At 36.8% G+C, this 17,042-nt stretch overlaps 1 protein-coding gene across 1 annotated transcript in view; it reads right to left on the bottom strand.

Annotated features, from left to right (window-relative positions):
- Nucleotides 1-17,042, bottom strand: part of ARHGAP42 (Rho GTPase activating protein 42) — a 162,145-nt gene that overhangs the window by 100,760 nt on the left and 44,343 nt on the right. The window contains exon 3 of the mRNA XM_052812685.1: nt 4,643-4,704. Within this exon, the coding sequence (XP_052668645.1) occupies nt 4,643-4,704 (62 nt within the window). The remainder of the gene's footprint in view (nt 1-4,642; nt 4,705-17,042) is intronic.

Here is a 17,042-nt window from a genome sequence, read left to right as displayed (position 1 = left end):
AACCAAGCCAAACAAAACCCCAGTCCTAATGGCAAAGAGAAGAAACCCTCTTATTTGTGGTGGTGTTCCTTCATTTGTAGCAATAGCTTTCTGACAGTGTCCTTGCTGGCAGCACTGAAAACAGTTACCAAGTATATCAAAACACCATCATACACTGTTTTTTGTCATTTTAAGAGAGAGCCCACGTGAAACAAAAATACTAGGTGTATGCTCTGCAGTCTCATGGTGCTAGTGTATGTGATTTTATGATTTCTCCCCTTTATAAACTGAGTAATAAGCAGCACCTGTGGATAGAAGACTGCTTATTCTTCTGATGGAATCTGTAACCCACTTCAAATTATAGGGAAAAGGTTAATTCTGCTGAACAACATGCTGTGTCCTTCAGTATCTGATTTTATGTACCATTCCATGGATAGCTGGTTTTAACAGTTCACTTATTTTTCTTCAAGTGCAGCTTTTGAAACTGAATATTTTGATGCTTTCCCTGGAGGCAGATAGCATCAGACCCCTTGTGTGAGGACAAATACAGATCCACAATAAGAACATCCAGTTAATACAAAAAAGTTCACAACGAGATACTCTCTGAAGCATGAGGATTATGAGATACAGAGAGACAGATGTCAGAAAGAAAAATATTCATTGAGCATAGTACACAACTATCCACTTCAGAATTTTTGTAGTGTCCCCTGAAGTATTTAATATTGGTCAGGAATTCAGAGTAAGCATACACATCTCACTGACTCATGATGCAAGGAATGTAACAGTTAAGAGGCCCATTTCAGTTCGGGATATAGCAAACGTTCAAAAATAATCAGGAATTTACATTCAAAATCATATAACACTCAAGAGAACACATTCAATGGTTCAAATTGATAGGGGATCTCAAGGAAAAGGAAATCAGTAGCATGAATCAATTCATCTATTCTTATGTCAACACAGCATAATCCTACGAAAGGAAAAGGAATTAGCATTTTATACCACTCCCATTTCTGTTTGTTATAACGTTTACTAACAATATCAAATGAGTAGGAAACATAAATAATGCATGAATCTCTAAAATAAAATAGTGTATCACTTATTTAACAGAAACAATGTAAATTCAGGAAGAGCGGAAGGAAATTATTTTAAGTAAATTCCCTTGATATAGATCCAAATATTCACATGAAATTAAATTATAGCATTTCTATTGTTCCCTAATAATCACTGGGAAATAGAGGTTATTATTTTACATTCCCTGGTGGCTTGTTGTTGAAGTCATTGGAAAGGCAGTGGGGATTAATCTGACTTTTTATCCTATTTACACTACTTGTAAAACCCAAGAGTCAGAGCTGTTTGGTTGGGTTTTTTTTAATGCACCATTTACCAACAGCACCATTAAATTAACACCACCATGAAATGACAGATATCAAACATAAGGCTGTATATCATTAAAAAGGTGTCTTACGAGTTACTTTTTCCTTTATTTGCTTTTTAAGGGGAAATGTTTGGTGCATGACCTCTATTTTTTCTAAGACTACTAGTTAATTTTTTAGCATCAGGAAATAAAAGACAAGGATAAAAGAAATTGACTTACAATAATCGCCGTATTATTGCTGCTGCCAATAACAATAGCTGCAAAGCTTTAGACAACAGAGTTTTTATTTATGTGATAAGCAGTTCTATTTAACCTTACACGTCAGTGTTTTTCCCAGTAACACTGTTCATAATTTCTTCCTTCATTAGCTTCTTCTAAAGAAAACAAAACCAAGTTCCTTTTGGTTCTTTATGCAAGGACAGAAGACTTACTAAGCACCTCTCAAACTATTTCCTTGACCATTGGAAACACTTAAATTATACATTCAGTGGGCAAGCACTCCAACACTCTCTGCATTCACCAAAACAAATAAATAATTTTACATATGAAGAATTTAATAGGCATCAGATAAGAAATAAATTGGTGATATGAATAAATACTTTCCATATTCAAATCCGATTCATGCACTCATATGCATGCTCATAAATTAATAATACAAAATTCAAGGCAGGGAAACAAGATCATTAGCTGGTAAGTAAAATTAGCATCTGTCATTCCATATTCCTGTACATCCAGCATTCGCTGATACAATATTGTCTTTTGCTGTCACACACTTCAAGAACTAAAAGGAAGTTGTAAATGGTATGATGAAGTGTATCCATAAATAGTCTCAATGCCAACTAGCTGTTTTTCTCCAAGCCTTCTACAAAATGTCAAGAAGAACAAGCTTTTTTTTAAAAAAAAAAGAAAAAAAAACAAACCCAAAACTTATGCAAGTTTTCTCTTTTTATGCAGAACTAAAGGAAATCAAATTCTTAAAGACCTGCATGCCCTGTCTCAAGCTTTCCAGTCAAGCAGAGAACTTTTTCTAAAATCATCACTAATCTGTAAATTGGCTGGCTTGAAGTGCTTCCAGCAGAGGAATCAAAGTGTATGCATAATGCTCCATACTTCCTCAGAAATAAGCAGAAAATGTTTTGAAGATTTCACAGTTAAATCACAAGTTTGTCAAGCAGAAAACTCTTATTACTAGCAATCTATTCAGCATATAGCATGGCACACTGATCCTCACAGGGACCTCTGGCTTATATGATGGCATGCAGAAAACTGCAGTAAGAGAACTGGAAAATAAAAACCAAGCATCTTTGACAAAGGTGATACTTCATTAGTTTAATTCCAATAATAACTAAATAAATTCCACCAACAGGCAGATAAAACTTTTTAAAAACAGAGACATTCCAAGTTTGCTGAATTTTCTTATTCAAGTATCACTACCATGATAACTGTGTGTCCTCGATGCTCTCAGCATGAGCATTCAGTTTGAAGAACAAACAGAATGGGGCTATTTCAAACGCAGCAAAAAGCTGGATGCAAATGATTTCCCATCAAGAGCACCTTCTCCACACATGACTACTGTTTGCCACTTTGTGTACTATGATTTGATGATTGCATTCTACTAAACTTACAGAGATTTGTAAAATATTTTTCTGTAGGACTGAAATCTCACCCAAGTCTCTGACCCTGCATTGGGATCCAACAGCTCAGCTATACAATCTGTGCATTCCCACTGAAGTCATACTGAAATAGAACAAAAAGTATCTTTCTATCTGACTGGTCTTTTTTCACTTAATAAAATTAATGTTCTTTTCCCCCTCTTACTCTAATGGCCTTCCTACAAGATACAAAGTAAAATGTTACATGGAAAGATCAAATTATAAACTATAGAAAGGCCAGAAACTTCTAAAAGTGAAAAAGGGAGCAAGTCCTCCAAGAAGAAAAAAGAAAAATAAAGACAGACAAAATAAAGGGAAATTACGTATACATATTATAAAAGACTAACCAGTTTGAAAACAAAAAAAAAAATCCTTCACCTATTCATTGCTTTTCCTTTTTCTAATAGTTAGTTTACAATAATCTTTAACCCAAACTGGAAAGCTATTAATTTGAAACATTAACTAAGTAATTAACAAGTATTCTGGTAAACAGCTTTTAAGGTGGTAAGTACTGAACAGTCACCTCACTCTTCTGTCTACCCTGGAAAAAATTTTTAGCATGAAGCAAAAATTTTGCAATTTTATAGGTTTAGGTGATATTAACTATGCAACTATACCATATAAATGTTTATGATTTTGCCACTTTAAAATATTTATGTAAACAGATATAGTGGGAGACCAATCCTATGGCTACTTACTCCTAGGAATAAGAGAACTTTAAGTAAGCCTCTTCCTGAATTAATAAATTTGCTCCAATCTGAGTCAGTAAATCCTTTTCCTCACCTTCCTAAGTACTCATAAGGAGGAGGAAAATCAGGACAGACATAGTCATTGGATGGATTTGAGCTAGTTAAACTTTCACAATATTTAAAAATCCCCCTACTGAGGTTAATCTTTACCTCACTTCTTTATCCATAATTGACTTCCAAGAAAAAAAAGTACTTTAATTGCTTATGTGGAATTTTTTAAAAAATACTTGTACAAGGACTCACTTAAAACTTTTGTAAGGAAGCTACATCTGAATAGAAATATAAATGAAAGCTTACTGTAGATTCATCAGTATGGAAACAAAGGGAATAAGGATACCATAACAAAGGACAAATCTGACAAGTCTGATCAATAATGTATTCTGCAAGAGTTTCTCAGGGGTGATGAATCTGGTTTCTCTTCTTACCACTTATTTATCATATTCTTGGATTACTAGTATACATTCACTGGACAACACTCAAAGTATTTCATTAAATATAAATACCAATCAACATTTCCACTATAAGCTCTTTGTTTACAGTTTACTTTATTGCTGTGCCTTGTGACTAATAAGACAAGATGGGGGGAAGGAAAGATATAGCAGCATTCAAAGGTTATTTTGGGGTGGGGAGTGAGGAGGGAAGAAATTGTGAGAAAACAGTTTTTAAATCGATGCAAAAGTATTTGACTGAACACTCCATTAAAAATTGCTGCAGTCTGTGCTAGCACATTTCTGCCTTTGCAGAATTTCAAGTGATTCTTATGAAATACTTAACATCTATTACACAAGTAAAAAAAATTAAAATAGCACTTCAGGAGAAATAGAAAAAAGTGTACTATTTTATCCAAAAAGAGGCCCACTGCAACATATTATTGCCAACAAACTTACCAGTCGTCTCCTCTCCTCTTCAACAGCAATCAGGAGCCGAGCAAACTCTTTCAGTGACTGGGCTGAAAAGAAAACAAAGAAAAAGAATGTCCTGGTCAAAATTACATTTTCAAACCAGATGAGTCCATTATCTGGATTGAAGCTGTGGTGATAAGATACTGTTCTTATATAGTACTTCACTGAAATCAGTAGTCATTAAATGAGGCACAGACTGAAGCGAGCAGCAGGTCAAGAGCAGGTAAAAAACAAAGGAAAAGAACCCAAGTCTTAAGAGTCATGGGTATTTAAAAAATAAATTTTAAAATGGAATATGGCAAACTGATTTTCCTGAAACATGCAAAGATCAGTCTCAAAACAAAAACTTCTACAACCAGCCACAAAATTTACTTTAGCACACTAGGAGCAGAAAGAAACTGCAAAGAAAAATATTGAGTTTCTCCTATTAAAGTGCAGCAACAAATATTTACTAGAACTATGAAAAATATTCAGGTAAAAATTTGAAAGTCAACATTTTAGAAGAATTGCATTACTTATGCCAACTGTTTAGGTTTAGCAGCTCTTTGGCTTTATGTTTTACAAGGACAAGCTCTCATGTGACGACAACAGGTGATTGATTTATAAGTAAGCTCTGAATTCTATTACAACTGTGAGAGAGTCTTTGCTCAAAACTGCCTTCAAATATAAGTCGAAGGGCTATAGCAGATGTCAACAGAAACATAATAAAAGTATTAACCCATAAAAGAGGGCAAGAAATGGGAAAACGTTCCAAAAACTCTTAAGGTTTCATTCTCATGTAAGCAAGTGGCGCAAATCTCTCTGGAAAAATCTATCTTTCCATTTGTATTACTTTCTCAAGGGCATATGGGTTATTCAGAATTCAGCATCACAGTTCCACAGACAAAAATGCAGAGAAGAATCATGTGAAGAGAGCTAAGTAGCTCTTTTTACTTTCTCCTGATGCATCTAGCAGTAATTGATGCCAATGACAGGATGCTAAATTTCATGGTTTAAAGCTCTGATCTCAGAATGCAGATTCATAAATCCTACAGGTTCTCACAAAAAACTTGAGGCAATCTAAATCTTTTAAAGAGGAAACAAAACTTGTAGAATTTCTGAAAAGAACAGGCTTGGAAAAGTCTTCACAGTTAACCAACATACACCGCTGAGGGTATGCTAACAGAACTCTTGTCCTCTTAGCTATTTTTCCATCTTCTTACAAAATATGTCAGTCTCCAATAATATGGCTTCATCCCCTCTCAACTTCCCTGAAAGATTTAAAGAAATAAGCATATTTTCTAGATGATCTGCTATGTATCAGTACCTTCTAAGAGGGAACCAGTATCTAGCTTGCCTTAACTGCCTTGTCAGCATTCACGAATTGCTACTTAGTTTTTTGGACCACACCCAAATAATTTTGATCCTTTATCCCATCTGGACCTTGCAGAGGTCACCCTTGCGTTCTTCTTGCTGTCTTTTAACTTTTACAGCTGAAGAACACTTCGCTGTTTGTTCCAATTTCTTCTGCAAGACCTTATATAGTCTGTTCTTTGCAGCAATAATGCTATACCTGCATATCTCGACCTCTAAGTCATTCTTTGCTGACAAATTCTTTTTTCCCTGTTATTAGTCATGATTTCTTTGTTTAGTCCAAATACACATGGTAAATTAAATGTCCATCCAGCTGGGTCTTGAGCCTTTTCCTCTAATAATTTGCCCTGAGAACACAAACACCAGAAAATTTTGCCACCTTTGAAGTAAAAGAAATTCTAGGCCTCCTGTGCAAACTCCTGAACTCCTTGACTCAGGCTTACCAGTTGAGCCTTTCAGTTACTGAGTTTCAATTACTTACCAGCTCAGCCTTTATCAGAGTTACATCTTTATATCAAGAACTTAGTTTGCTATCCACTGAATTAACTTAATCTCTTAGTCAGCTCGTAATAACCCATCTGCCAAAACCAGGTAAAGAAATAGATGATGAACTGACTGGTTAAGTTACCTGATAAGAAATCTGTTGAGTGTTACATTCAAGAATATCTATGTACCCATACAAAACCCTAAAAACTAAATAAACAATGAGCCAAACACACATGGCCAAACTATTTATTATTTTCTCACTGATATTGCCCCAAATGTAACAAGAAACTATCTTTGCCTGTAGAAAGCAGGACAGAACTAGTTAATCCCTTGCATATGTGGCAGAGTGATTTTTTTTACCCACCATTAAAAAAAAATTAACCTTTTGAAATAAACTAGATAAACATATTGTTTGAATTTTATTACCTATTCAGGGAATTAGGATGCACTTCAGAAAAACAGCTGACTTTCTAGTAAAGCCAGCAAGAGAAATTGTTTCCAGATTATTTCAGTGAAATAATTGGTCATTTTTAACCGCAAGATGATGTGTTACTGCAGTCACACACTGAAACTCCATTCCCCCTCCTTTTTTCACTTTTTTATTGTGGAGCCACTCACAATGACAGAACTATTTCAAAGAGAAATGATCATACCCAGCACTGTATCTTTGTGAGGCCAGCAGATCCAGAACCTACTGAAATTTAAGTTTTCCCTAACCACATCAAGCCTTACGGTACTCTTCACTTAAGTTTCTGATCACATCATTAAAACCCTTGTTAATAAAACAAAGGCTCATGAAATTTTTTTTCTTCATCATCTGCAATGAGAAAGTTAACATTTTACACCTTTCAGCAGCCAAGCACAAATACTGCCACTTCCCAGTCCCAAAGTATGGGCAGGACTTTATCTAAATCAAATAGAAAGGGTGGGGGACAAGCAGGTAAAAGCAATACAGTTATGAAGAAAAAAAATATCCTCTCTGGTCAGGCGATATTCAGCATTTTAGGAGCAAAAAGATAGTAAAGGAAGAAGAACAGGAAGCAGAACTGGGCAGAAGGATGACTGGAAAGTGTGAGGAGGAAGGAAAAAAAAACAACCCAGTAAGAGAAACTTTTGATTCACCTTCCTAATTTCAAGGCAGAACCAGAAGGTTTTTTAGTTTCAAAGTCTAAACTTTTGCTTAGGATTTAAATACAGCCAGGGCAGACAGAAAAACAACTATAAAAACATGTTCTGCAAGTGTGCAAATCAAGATTTTCCTCAGTCTTTAACACTAATATAAAGGTACTATTATGTCACCTATACAGTGCACCTCAGCTAAAGATTGAGATGCTGTCTCCATCTTCTCTTCCCCGTTGCTTCACCTTTGCAGGGATTATAAAGGTCAAAGTTTTACTAAGAACACAGAACCTACACTCTTCAGCAGGACTAAGACAAACCATTCCCCTGATCCTAGAGAAACCTTCATTGCAGAGACACCTTCGCATCAATATCAACTACACCTCCACTGTTCACTCCCAACACCCACATCCATCCTTTTTGCACCGGTCAATGCCCACAAAGCCACGGAGCATCCTTTCCCAGCTCGGGAGGTGCACAGGGAGAACAAGAAGTGCATCGTGTAATTCAGACCGTAATGAAGGATGCACGCCCAGTACGCAGAGCTCAGCAACATGGATGTCTCTGGTGACCCCACTGGTTCTTCTGCCCTTGCAATGGCTCCACGTAACACCAAAAAAGGCTTTACCACTGCCAGCTCTCCTACAATACCAATGAGTACTGCAGCGCTTCTGAATTTTTCATGTTATTACACCCTTCTTCCCATACAACTCCCACTCAGTCTGACCTCATTAAAAGCCAGGGTCTGTCCCTAGAGAACTTCATCTCTGCTGGAAGCTGCAGCAGGAGGTGGTAAAGGGAAGGCAAGGCAGCCCTCGCTCCTCTTTTCCCAGCCTGCACTTTTCCCTTCTTCCTCCCCTCTTCTCCCATAGTCCCCCTCTGGTTGCAGACAGGTGACAGCTTCGCCTCACCTGGGGAGTGGGCTGGGCAGACGGAGGGATACACAGCACGGAGCTCACCGTGGGGCGTCGGAGCTCACCGTGGGGCATCGGAGCTCACCGTGGGGCGTCGGAGCTCACCGTGGGGCGGACGTGCCCGCAGGGCTGCCGAACAGCCCCCGAGAGCTGGGCAGGGGCCCCATTCCCCTCCACAGCCAGGCCCCCGTGCAGGATTTCAGCGGGAACCCGAGGCACAGGGTACACGCACCTAATTCTGGATTCCCAGCTCTCAACAGGAAGCAAACAAATATTTTGACAATAATAATCTGAGGTGCTTTTGCGTAGTTAAAAACCAGGAGATTTAAAAATCAGAACCACTTGTGTCAGATGTGGCCCACTGCTGTCCGTCAGGAAGCTCGGGAATTACATGCAGGCCTTGCTATCTTTTCTTACTAATGCTGCAACACTTTTATTTTTTTTCTCCCCTTCTTTTTAATCGGAACAGACACAGAAGAATTAAAGTTAAATTTATAAATACAAAAGGGGGTTGGGGGAGGAAGAGTTAAGTATTTTACAAGAGGAAATGTCATGGGAATGTGCTGATAAGAAATAAATTCTGAAAACACACCAATAATATAAAGTACAGTACGTAACCTAACTTATAATACATACGAAGGTGGTTTTAACTATTTTCAAAAAGCACCAGCCTCTTTATTTGTAAATGAAAAGCCTTTTAATTTGCTTCATAAGGAATCAAACTAACAGTACCAACACCTTAAACCTTAATGGTGTAGATCAACAATGTCCTTTTTTCCAAAAGATGCGTTTCATTTGGGGTTTTATCCCTATCATTTTAAACATACGGTACAGCTCCACAAACAACTATACTTGCATAATCAAAAGGGAACTGAAGCTTAGTGTAGGACTAAGTGAATGAGGGAGAAATGAAAAAGGATAAAAATTCATTTCTCTGAATTTATAGAATGCATTATTAAAAATACACCTCATCTATGCTCTAGAATTCTGGTTTACTGCATTAAAATCAACCCAGCAGTTCATAGGAAAAAAACCATGTACTTAATAAACTTTATGAAGTTTTTGTTATATACTTGTGTAGAGAATGATTCACCTTAAAACAGCATGCCTATGGACATTATTGAAGCTACTCTATCAGTAACTAGCTTAATACTAAAGAGTACAGTGTTACACTGCACTACTAAATGTTACATACAATAGGTATGATGCCATCTATATTTCATGAGAAAAGGAAGCAACGTGTATGAAACCTAGAAGTAGTTTTATATGACCAATACTGAATTCAAGGACATAAAGCCAAGTTTGGAAGGTAATGTTCAACCCGAGATAGAATGGAAAGTTACCATGGAAAACAGAATTTTTAAAAATGTTCTTTTCAGTGAAATAGACTGTTAGTTTAACTTATACTTACGCATGCAGTCTTAAACAATGCACAGCAATTTTTAAATACTCTAAAGTACACTAAACAACATTTTATAGTATTCTAAGCAGGTATCACCACTATCTTCAGATACGTGGATGCCAGCATGGAAAAAATATACATACAGAAATATGTCATTTGTTCTTACAACATCTTGCTGTATAAGAGGCAAAAATGTGCAAGCCTGTTGGAGATTTCCTTATATCTTCCTGATCTGATTGGGGAAATGCCAGGACTGTGCTGTACATTGCTCCCGACACACTTTGGCAGAAAGGTCAGTCAAGTACATCCTCTCTCCAGAACTGGTCATACGTAGCATAGACGAGCTATAGCAGGCTCTGAATTCATGCCTGAGCATGAACTTAAACTAAAGCCTCCAAGGGAGTTTTTCCCAGTAAGGGAATCAGAATACCGAATCAGAATACCGAACCAGAATTCAAGATGGACCTAAGACCCGTAAGGAAATTTTCTGAGGATTAACACTTGTTTACTAGACTTCAGTAACAAAGCAGAATAAATGTAAGATCCATGAGTGCTGGGAGGGCTGGGAGAAGAGACTTTCTTTTCCAATTCTAAAATGAAAGTAAACATATTATTAAATAGTTACTAATTCACAGACCTATTTCCAGAGCTTTTAACAACTAGCATTATTTGCAGCCACAAATGCTATTTCAAACAGTTTCTCAAAAAGCCACAACATCAAATAAAATTTCCATCCTTCTTTCTGTGACTTTAAGCCATATTGAAAAAGTACGGGGGGCGGGGGAAGGGGAAGTAGGACAAGAGGGACAACAGATGGTTTCCTGATCAGACAGAAAAATCACAAATTTCAGATTAACACTGACGGGCTACCACAAGTATCTGGAATAAAGAGCCAGCAACTTGCTTTCTCAGTACTTTTTACCTAACAAGAATTGTGGATGTCATAAAAGCCACATAGGATCTGTAGCGTATATCTGAAGGTAACTAAACTGGATGTCTCAAAATGTTGCCACTATGGCAAGTTTTCAACATGCCAAAATGTAAATCAAAAGAAGGAATGTCTTGAAATAAGGCTCCCAAAGCCTCCCATTCTCTTTGTCTTTCAATATGTTGTCTATGAATTTAAATATAACCTTATCTTATACTACACAGATTTCTTTTACCACTGTCACAACCTGGACTGATTTGTTAACAATTCTTTTTCCTCCTTTTTTTTCTACTGAATAAAGCCTATAAAACATTAAAAGTGTACAATTATCTACAGCTTTAAATAGAATTACTGTTTAGCCCAAAGGGCACAAGCTGCAGGATCAACACCTTAGTCTGCAAACTGAAATAAAGAATAATTTGTGCAATTTTTAAATATTTCATAACCAATGTTGACTGGGTTTGAGTACCACTGCAATATAGTTAAAAAAATAGTAGTATAAGACAACTGCAACATATTCCTACAGAAAACAGGTTTTTTGTTTTTTGTTGTTTTTTTTTTTTTACAGATTTTCAGAAAAGCTATATTTCGACAAGTACATATCTGCTAATCTTCCCAATTATTGCTCAGGTTTTCATTTTTTGTTGGCTGCTGCTATTTCCTCTGTCACTGCTACCTTAGGTTCGCTTCCCTCACTTTCCAAGTGGCAACATTTTTGGAGAAACTTCAGTTTGGAAGACTGAGCTCAGTACCATAAGTAATATTTACTGGGAAAGCAGAAAAGATGACAAAAGAATGGGAGAGGAGTGAAGGATTTGAAACCGCTGTTTTTCTTACCAATTTTGTTCTCTTCTGGGTTTCATTTCCAAGATATTAGAGGAAACAGAGTAACTGCTTTCTTTTGTTTAGGTTTAAAGTAATACCGCTTAGGTATTTATGTAAATTCCAGTTTGTAAGCTAACAGCACATCTGATGTGCTTTAACTTTAAGCTAAGTATTGGTGTGAAAAGATAAATTATGTTAGAAGATTCCATTGTGGAAAAAGAAGCTAGAATAGCAAGATAATGGTTCATTTCTTCATGGGCTTTCAGTCTCATTTAAATTTGAAGAATTAATATTGGATGAGCTGGCTTATCCTCCATTTGGTTTTTCTTACTTCCCTAATCTGGGTATCAGATTTTATGGATCTGTAATAAGGACCTCATGCATTCCTTTAGTCTGTGTTTACATTTACCACAACCTCCATAAGAACAGAAAAAAAAAGTTATTTGTACCTTCCTATAATACAATGAAATGTACTTCTGGTAGTAAATGACATGGGCTGAAGCAAAGGTTCAAGTGTACAGGTTTTAACATTACATGGAAACACCCCAACAGACACCCTCAAATTGACAGCAAATTCTGCCAGCAGACAGTGGTTTAAATTCACAGCCCCAATAACCACAAATTTCCTTGAAGAATTCCATCATGGGAAGGTACACAAAGGTAGAGGCAACTCTGCCTGGTCTGTACTGCTCTTGTGCCAGAATCAAGACATACTTAGAGCAGACAAAGTAAAGCAATTTCAGACTCAATAAATGAACATTCTTACTATTTGTTCCATAATTAATCTGGTAAGTAAACTCTGCAAGGGCTTAATCCAATGTTTTTTTATCAATTAGCACCACGATCTTTCAGATTTTGAAGCAATTTCTACCTAATCCAGACTTTGAACTTTCAACTCTAATGAACTAAAAATAAAATAAAATTAAAAAAAAAATCCATCCAATTTCAAGGATGGTTTATCCTGACTTAGCACAGACATGCCCATAAGAAAAATAACTACTGCTGCAAGAGTTAGATCCTCCCAGGGAACACAACATACAGGGTTAATTTTGTTTCCTGTAGCAATTCCCACCTTGAACTGCGAGGAAAGGTATTTTGCCACATTTTTTCAATTCTTGAAAATAAGTGCGCTACCTTACAAAAATAAATCCTAATTTGCCAAACAAATCCATTATAGATCAGGAAGGAAAAGTATGATAAGAGACAAAGAGACACAGAGAAGAAAAATGCATGGTTCAAAACTTCTGGAAAGAAATTACACAAATGAGGAAGCAAGAAAAACGACAAAAATAAGACTTTTATACCCAAATTTATGCTTCAAGGACTACATATTGTTCTCCAAATATGATCACATCTTCCACTATATACCAGCAAGCAGAGAACTTTATCAGAGCACAGGTAGTGAAATCCATGTAACTAAAAGTAAACAAACAAACCCCAAGGGTCTTCTCTACCTCATTTGAGTTAAAGCACTGTAAACTCAGAGTAAGTGTGGTATTATTTTGTCCTCTACATCATAATGTGGAGCATATTGGTTCTTTGCAGTATTAGGACAGAGAAATGGTAATAAGTGCTCCAAATTCCCCATGAAGACAAAACCAGCAATGAAACTACCACAGATTCAGTAACAGTCTCCCTGCTTGACCTCCCCTGGTTTATGGCATTCAATCCCTGTATGTTTTTAGGGAGTGTTTCCCATGAACAGATGTTTTAAAACCCTTCCATTGCTGGCCATATACCAGGCACAAGCTTTTCCCCTGATCAGTCTTCTGGGCTCTGTCACACTATAAAGGCAAGACAAACCAGCACAAGAGGCCAGCAAGCTCCACAGTAAGAATGGAACCTCCTGTCTGAGCACAATACATGTGTGCCTCAAAAGTGCAGACTAATATGCGAAATATATAAGGCAACAAATCAAGATCTAAGCTTAATCAAAGTCCAAAGCTTTGCAAGATGTGTTTGCAAGTACAATATAATATGTACATACCATATTAGCCAACTGGAATTTTAACTCAAAAGTATTTCATCTTGCAAAACTTAATGAGCAAATATAGCAAAGTATTTTATGAAGTTTTTTCCTCAACATATGTAAAGCATAAAACGTAGGGCTGCTATTAGAAGTAAAAATCCTTTTCCCTATTACAGAATTTTATTGAAACAAACCTTTGTCAGCATAACTGTCTAAATCCAGTTACAAACAGTATCATACTCAAAAATTCTTTGCTATAAAAAGTAGCTATTGTGTCACAAATATTCAAACAAATATAAGCCTTGTAAAAAAGTTAAAACAATGCTTTGAGCTAAGACATTTACACTTTCCACTCCACTCCTTCTCAACAAAAGTCTACAAAAAAAGCTGCATGTTTATACACAAACTAAGAAGACTTGCAAGAAAGTCAGGTTATCTAGAATTTCCAGATCCACTGTCAGCCCTTGTCAATTACAATACTTGGAGAGATAACCTTAAGACATGCAATGTTACACAATTTAAATAAATCCAGTTACTTGACTTAATATCAGTAAATTGCCATGCCCTATTCATGAAGAACCATACAAAGCAAATACAAGTAGAAAATTCTAAATGGATCAAACAAGGGCAAAACATTTCCCAGAGTCCTGAAAGATTTTTTAAAGTTTATAATGTCTGTCTATCCCACAGTACGTGAGTAAAAACAAAACCAAAATAAATCCACACCAAACAATTACTCAAATACCACCACCACACTTTTAACACTTTATTTAAAAAACAGCTGCAATTTATCTACCCTGTGTTAGTGTTCTACCCTGATTATAAAAACAGCAAATATTTTGAAAATACATCATTCAATTTGGAAATATATCTATCTTCTGCAGCATGAATTCTTCAACACAACAATTTTTCAATACAACAGTAGCAGAGCTGTGGTAGAATAAGCCCACTCTAGACTCTATTAGTCTATAGCGCCTCTCCCCACATGTGGCATTCTGAAGTGACAGCAGAAACATTTTAAATCATCTAAGCAATTTCTTCCATTTTGTTAGGAACATGGGACTGAATGGATCTCCCAGGCAGTCACTTGCTCTCACAGAGCACTATATCAAAACCCTTCCCCAAATTAGTAAATCATTTTTCTTGTCTCTCCCCTTCCTTCTACACTTCTGCAAAGGACTGGAGGCTTTTGGGACTAGCCACAACAAATCTTGTATTTTCACCATGTTCTCACAGAATAAAGAGATAACAGTTTTAGACAAGTGGTCATTAAGAAATACTGCATCTCTATACCGCTACAAAATAGGGCTTAAGATTATTGTATCTGCCAAAGAGAAATCAGCCTCTGTTTCCACCTGATGCACCCACATGCACAGCAGTCCTGGGGCAGAGCTCCATAGCTGCATAGTTCAGCAGGGTGTGAGGAACAATATTCAATACATTGTCTTTTTTCCAACAGGTATGAAGTGATCTTAAAGTGCTTCTGGAGACCTACTTTGAAACCCTAGCAGCTTGAATTGGTGTCCATTGAAACTAACAGCGTAACTTCCTGTACTATAAAAGTCCATTTAATCCAATTAATCTTTACCTTAACCTTTAAATTAACCATTAACCTTTGACTTGAACAGATCAGACTTCTCCAGAGTTGACTGATATCCACAGCCTGTCAGAGGAAGAACAGCTTTAAAAACCATGGAATATTTAGAAATAGATAAGATCAAAGGTGGATTCTGGTTAAATCAGAGATTCTTTCAATCCTCTCCTGCTTTCCTTTGCCCCTCCTCCTCCCCCCCATCCCACTAGAAAGAATTGCGGTATAAATTGACTATGAATACAAATCTTTCATTCTAAGAAAACAATTGGTACTTCATGCTCAAGTTTTTTGAGCAGCTGAATAACAAGACAATGTGGGAAATACCACTGGGTGACATATTAAGCTGCGAAAGTAATACTGAATCCTAGCATTCCATAAACAAAGGAGTTAGAAGTAATTATGACTACATTTCATGCTTGCCAATCCCCGATTCTTCAGAGGCACATCCGTACTTTAAATGAAGGGAAAAAAACCTGGTATTTCAATCTTTCCAGCTGTACAAACCTTATTTGTGTGTGGCTCTTTGTGGGTGCTGAAATAGGGGAAGTAAAAGGAAAAGCAATGTATTCAGAATGCAGCTGAGAATCATTAATACTGTTTTTCTGATTTGTAAAATTTAGTGCATTTATTACTTGAATGGTGAAACACTAATTAGGAAAAATATCACCAAATACTTCAACAAATGTTAGGTTTGCCATAATTGCTTTGTTGAATTTAGGCCTACAAAGAGATCAAGGACTTCCTGTGTTTAAAACTCTAATCTCTACTAAGGATTTTGATTTCAGAAATGACAAATCCTTCATCTTATTTGCTCAAACCTGAAGATGAGTATCTCAAAGCTGAGTTGATCAAACCACTACCTGTTTTTGAAACCAAGTGCCTATTGCTCAAGAGGTATACTAACTTGACAACTCTAAAGTGTTATGCCTTTTTCTAGAAGCGTATTATATGCAGCAACAGTACATACCAGTTATTTTCAAACCAACTCTGTAAGGCAATTCTCTTGTGCTCACACTGTCTCCCCACAGGCATTCATACTTCCATTGGGATGCCCAACTCTAGAAATAACAACGCTAAGTGATGAAGGAGGGAGGAAGAGGTATGTTGAAGGCATGGAATGGGGACAATAAAGTAGAATGCATCTACAAGAGTCCAGAAGATCAAACTATTAATGAGGGACACGACAGATACTTCATCTTGATCTGCGAGTGGCATGGACTTGTCTACTTGTCTACTCAGCTGTTCAGATCAAATGTTGACTCATTTAGTCTCCTTAGCAGAATGCACCAGGACAACCAAAGCTATTGGTGTACATTGCCTGCCTCAACCTCCTTCTGTAAACAGCATAAGCTCCAAGGAAAGTGGCAGTCTGAGACACCACAGTTTGCAGTCCAACATAATAAAATGAACTAGCATGAATTTTAGACTCCCTTAGCACTGTAAACTGCAGTGACTCAGGAGATCTACTTCACATCCAGCTACTCCTGCCACAGAAGAAGGGTAAGACAGACAGGAAGGGCAGCAACTGCATCAGCCACCCCATTCTAATTTTTTTCATTTGAATATGCTTCTTAAGGTAACAGGGAATGGAGCATGCAAATTCTAACAACCTTCTGATATGTGTCTTGGAGTAGAAGAAAAAACAAGGCCTGTGTTGTTGATCTTATTGTACCTTTTCCTCCTGCACAGATCAAGGCTTATTGCAACATTATTTTATTTCCTGCTTTGTCAGCCTCATTTGTCCTTCCACAGCAAGGACAAGAGCTCTGGGCTTGACCAACAGAATGCCAACCTT

The sequence above is a fragment of the Harpia harpyja genome, chromosome 17 (genome assembly GCF_026419915.1).
Source record: "Harpia harpyja isolate bHarHar1 chromosome 17, bHarHar1 primary haplotype, whole genome shotgun sequence".
Lineage (NCBI taxonomy): Eukaryota > Metazoa > Chordata > Aves > Accipitriformes > Accipitridae > Harpia > Harpia harpyja.
Note: the sequence above shows the minus strand (reverse complement) of the source record. Positions and strands in the feature narration are given on the sequence as shown.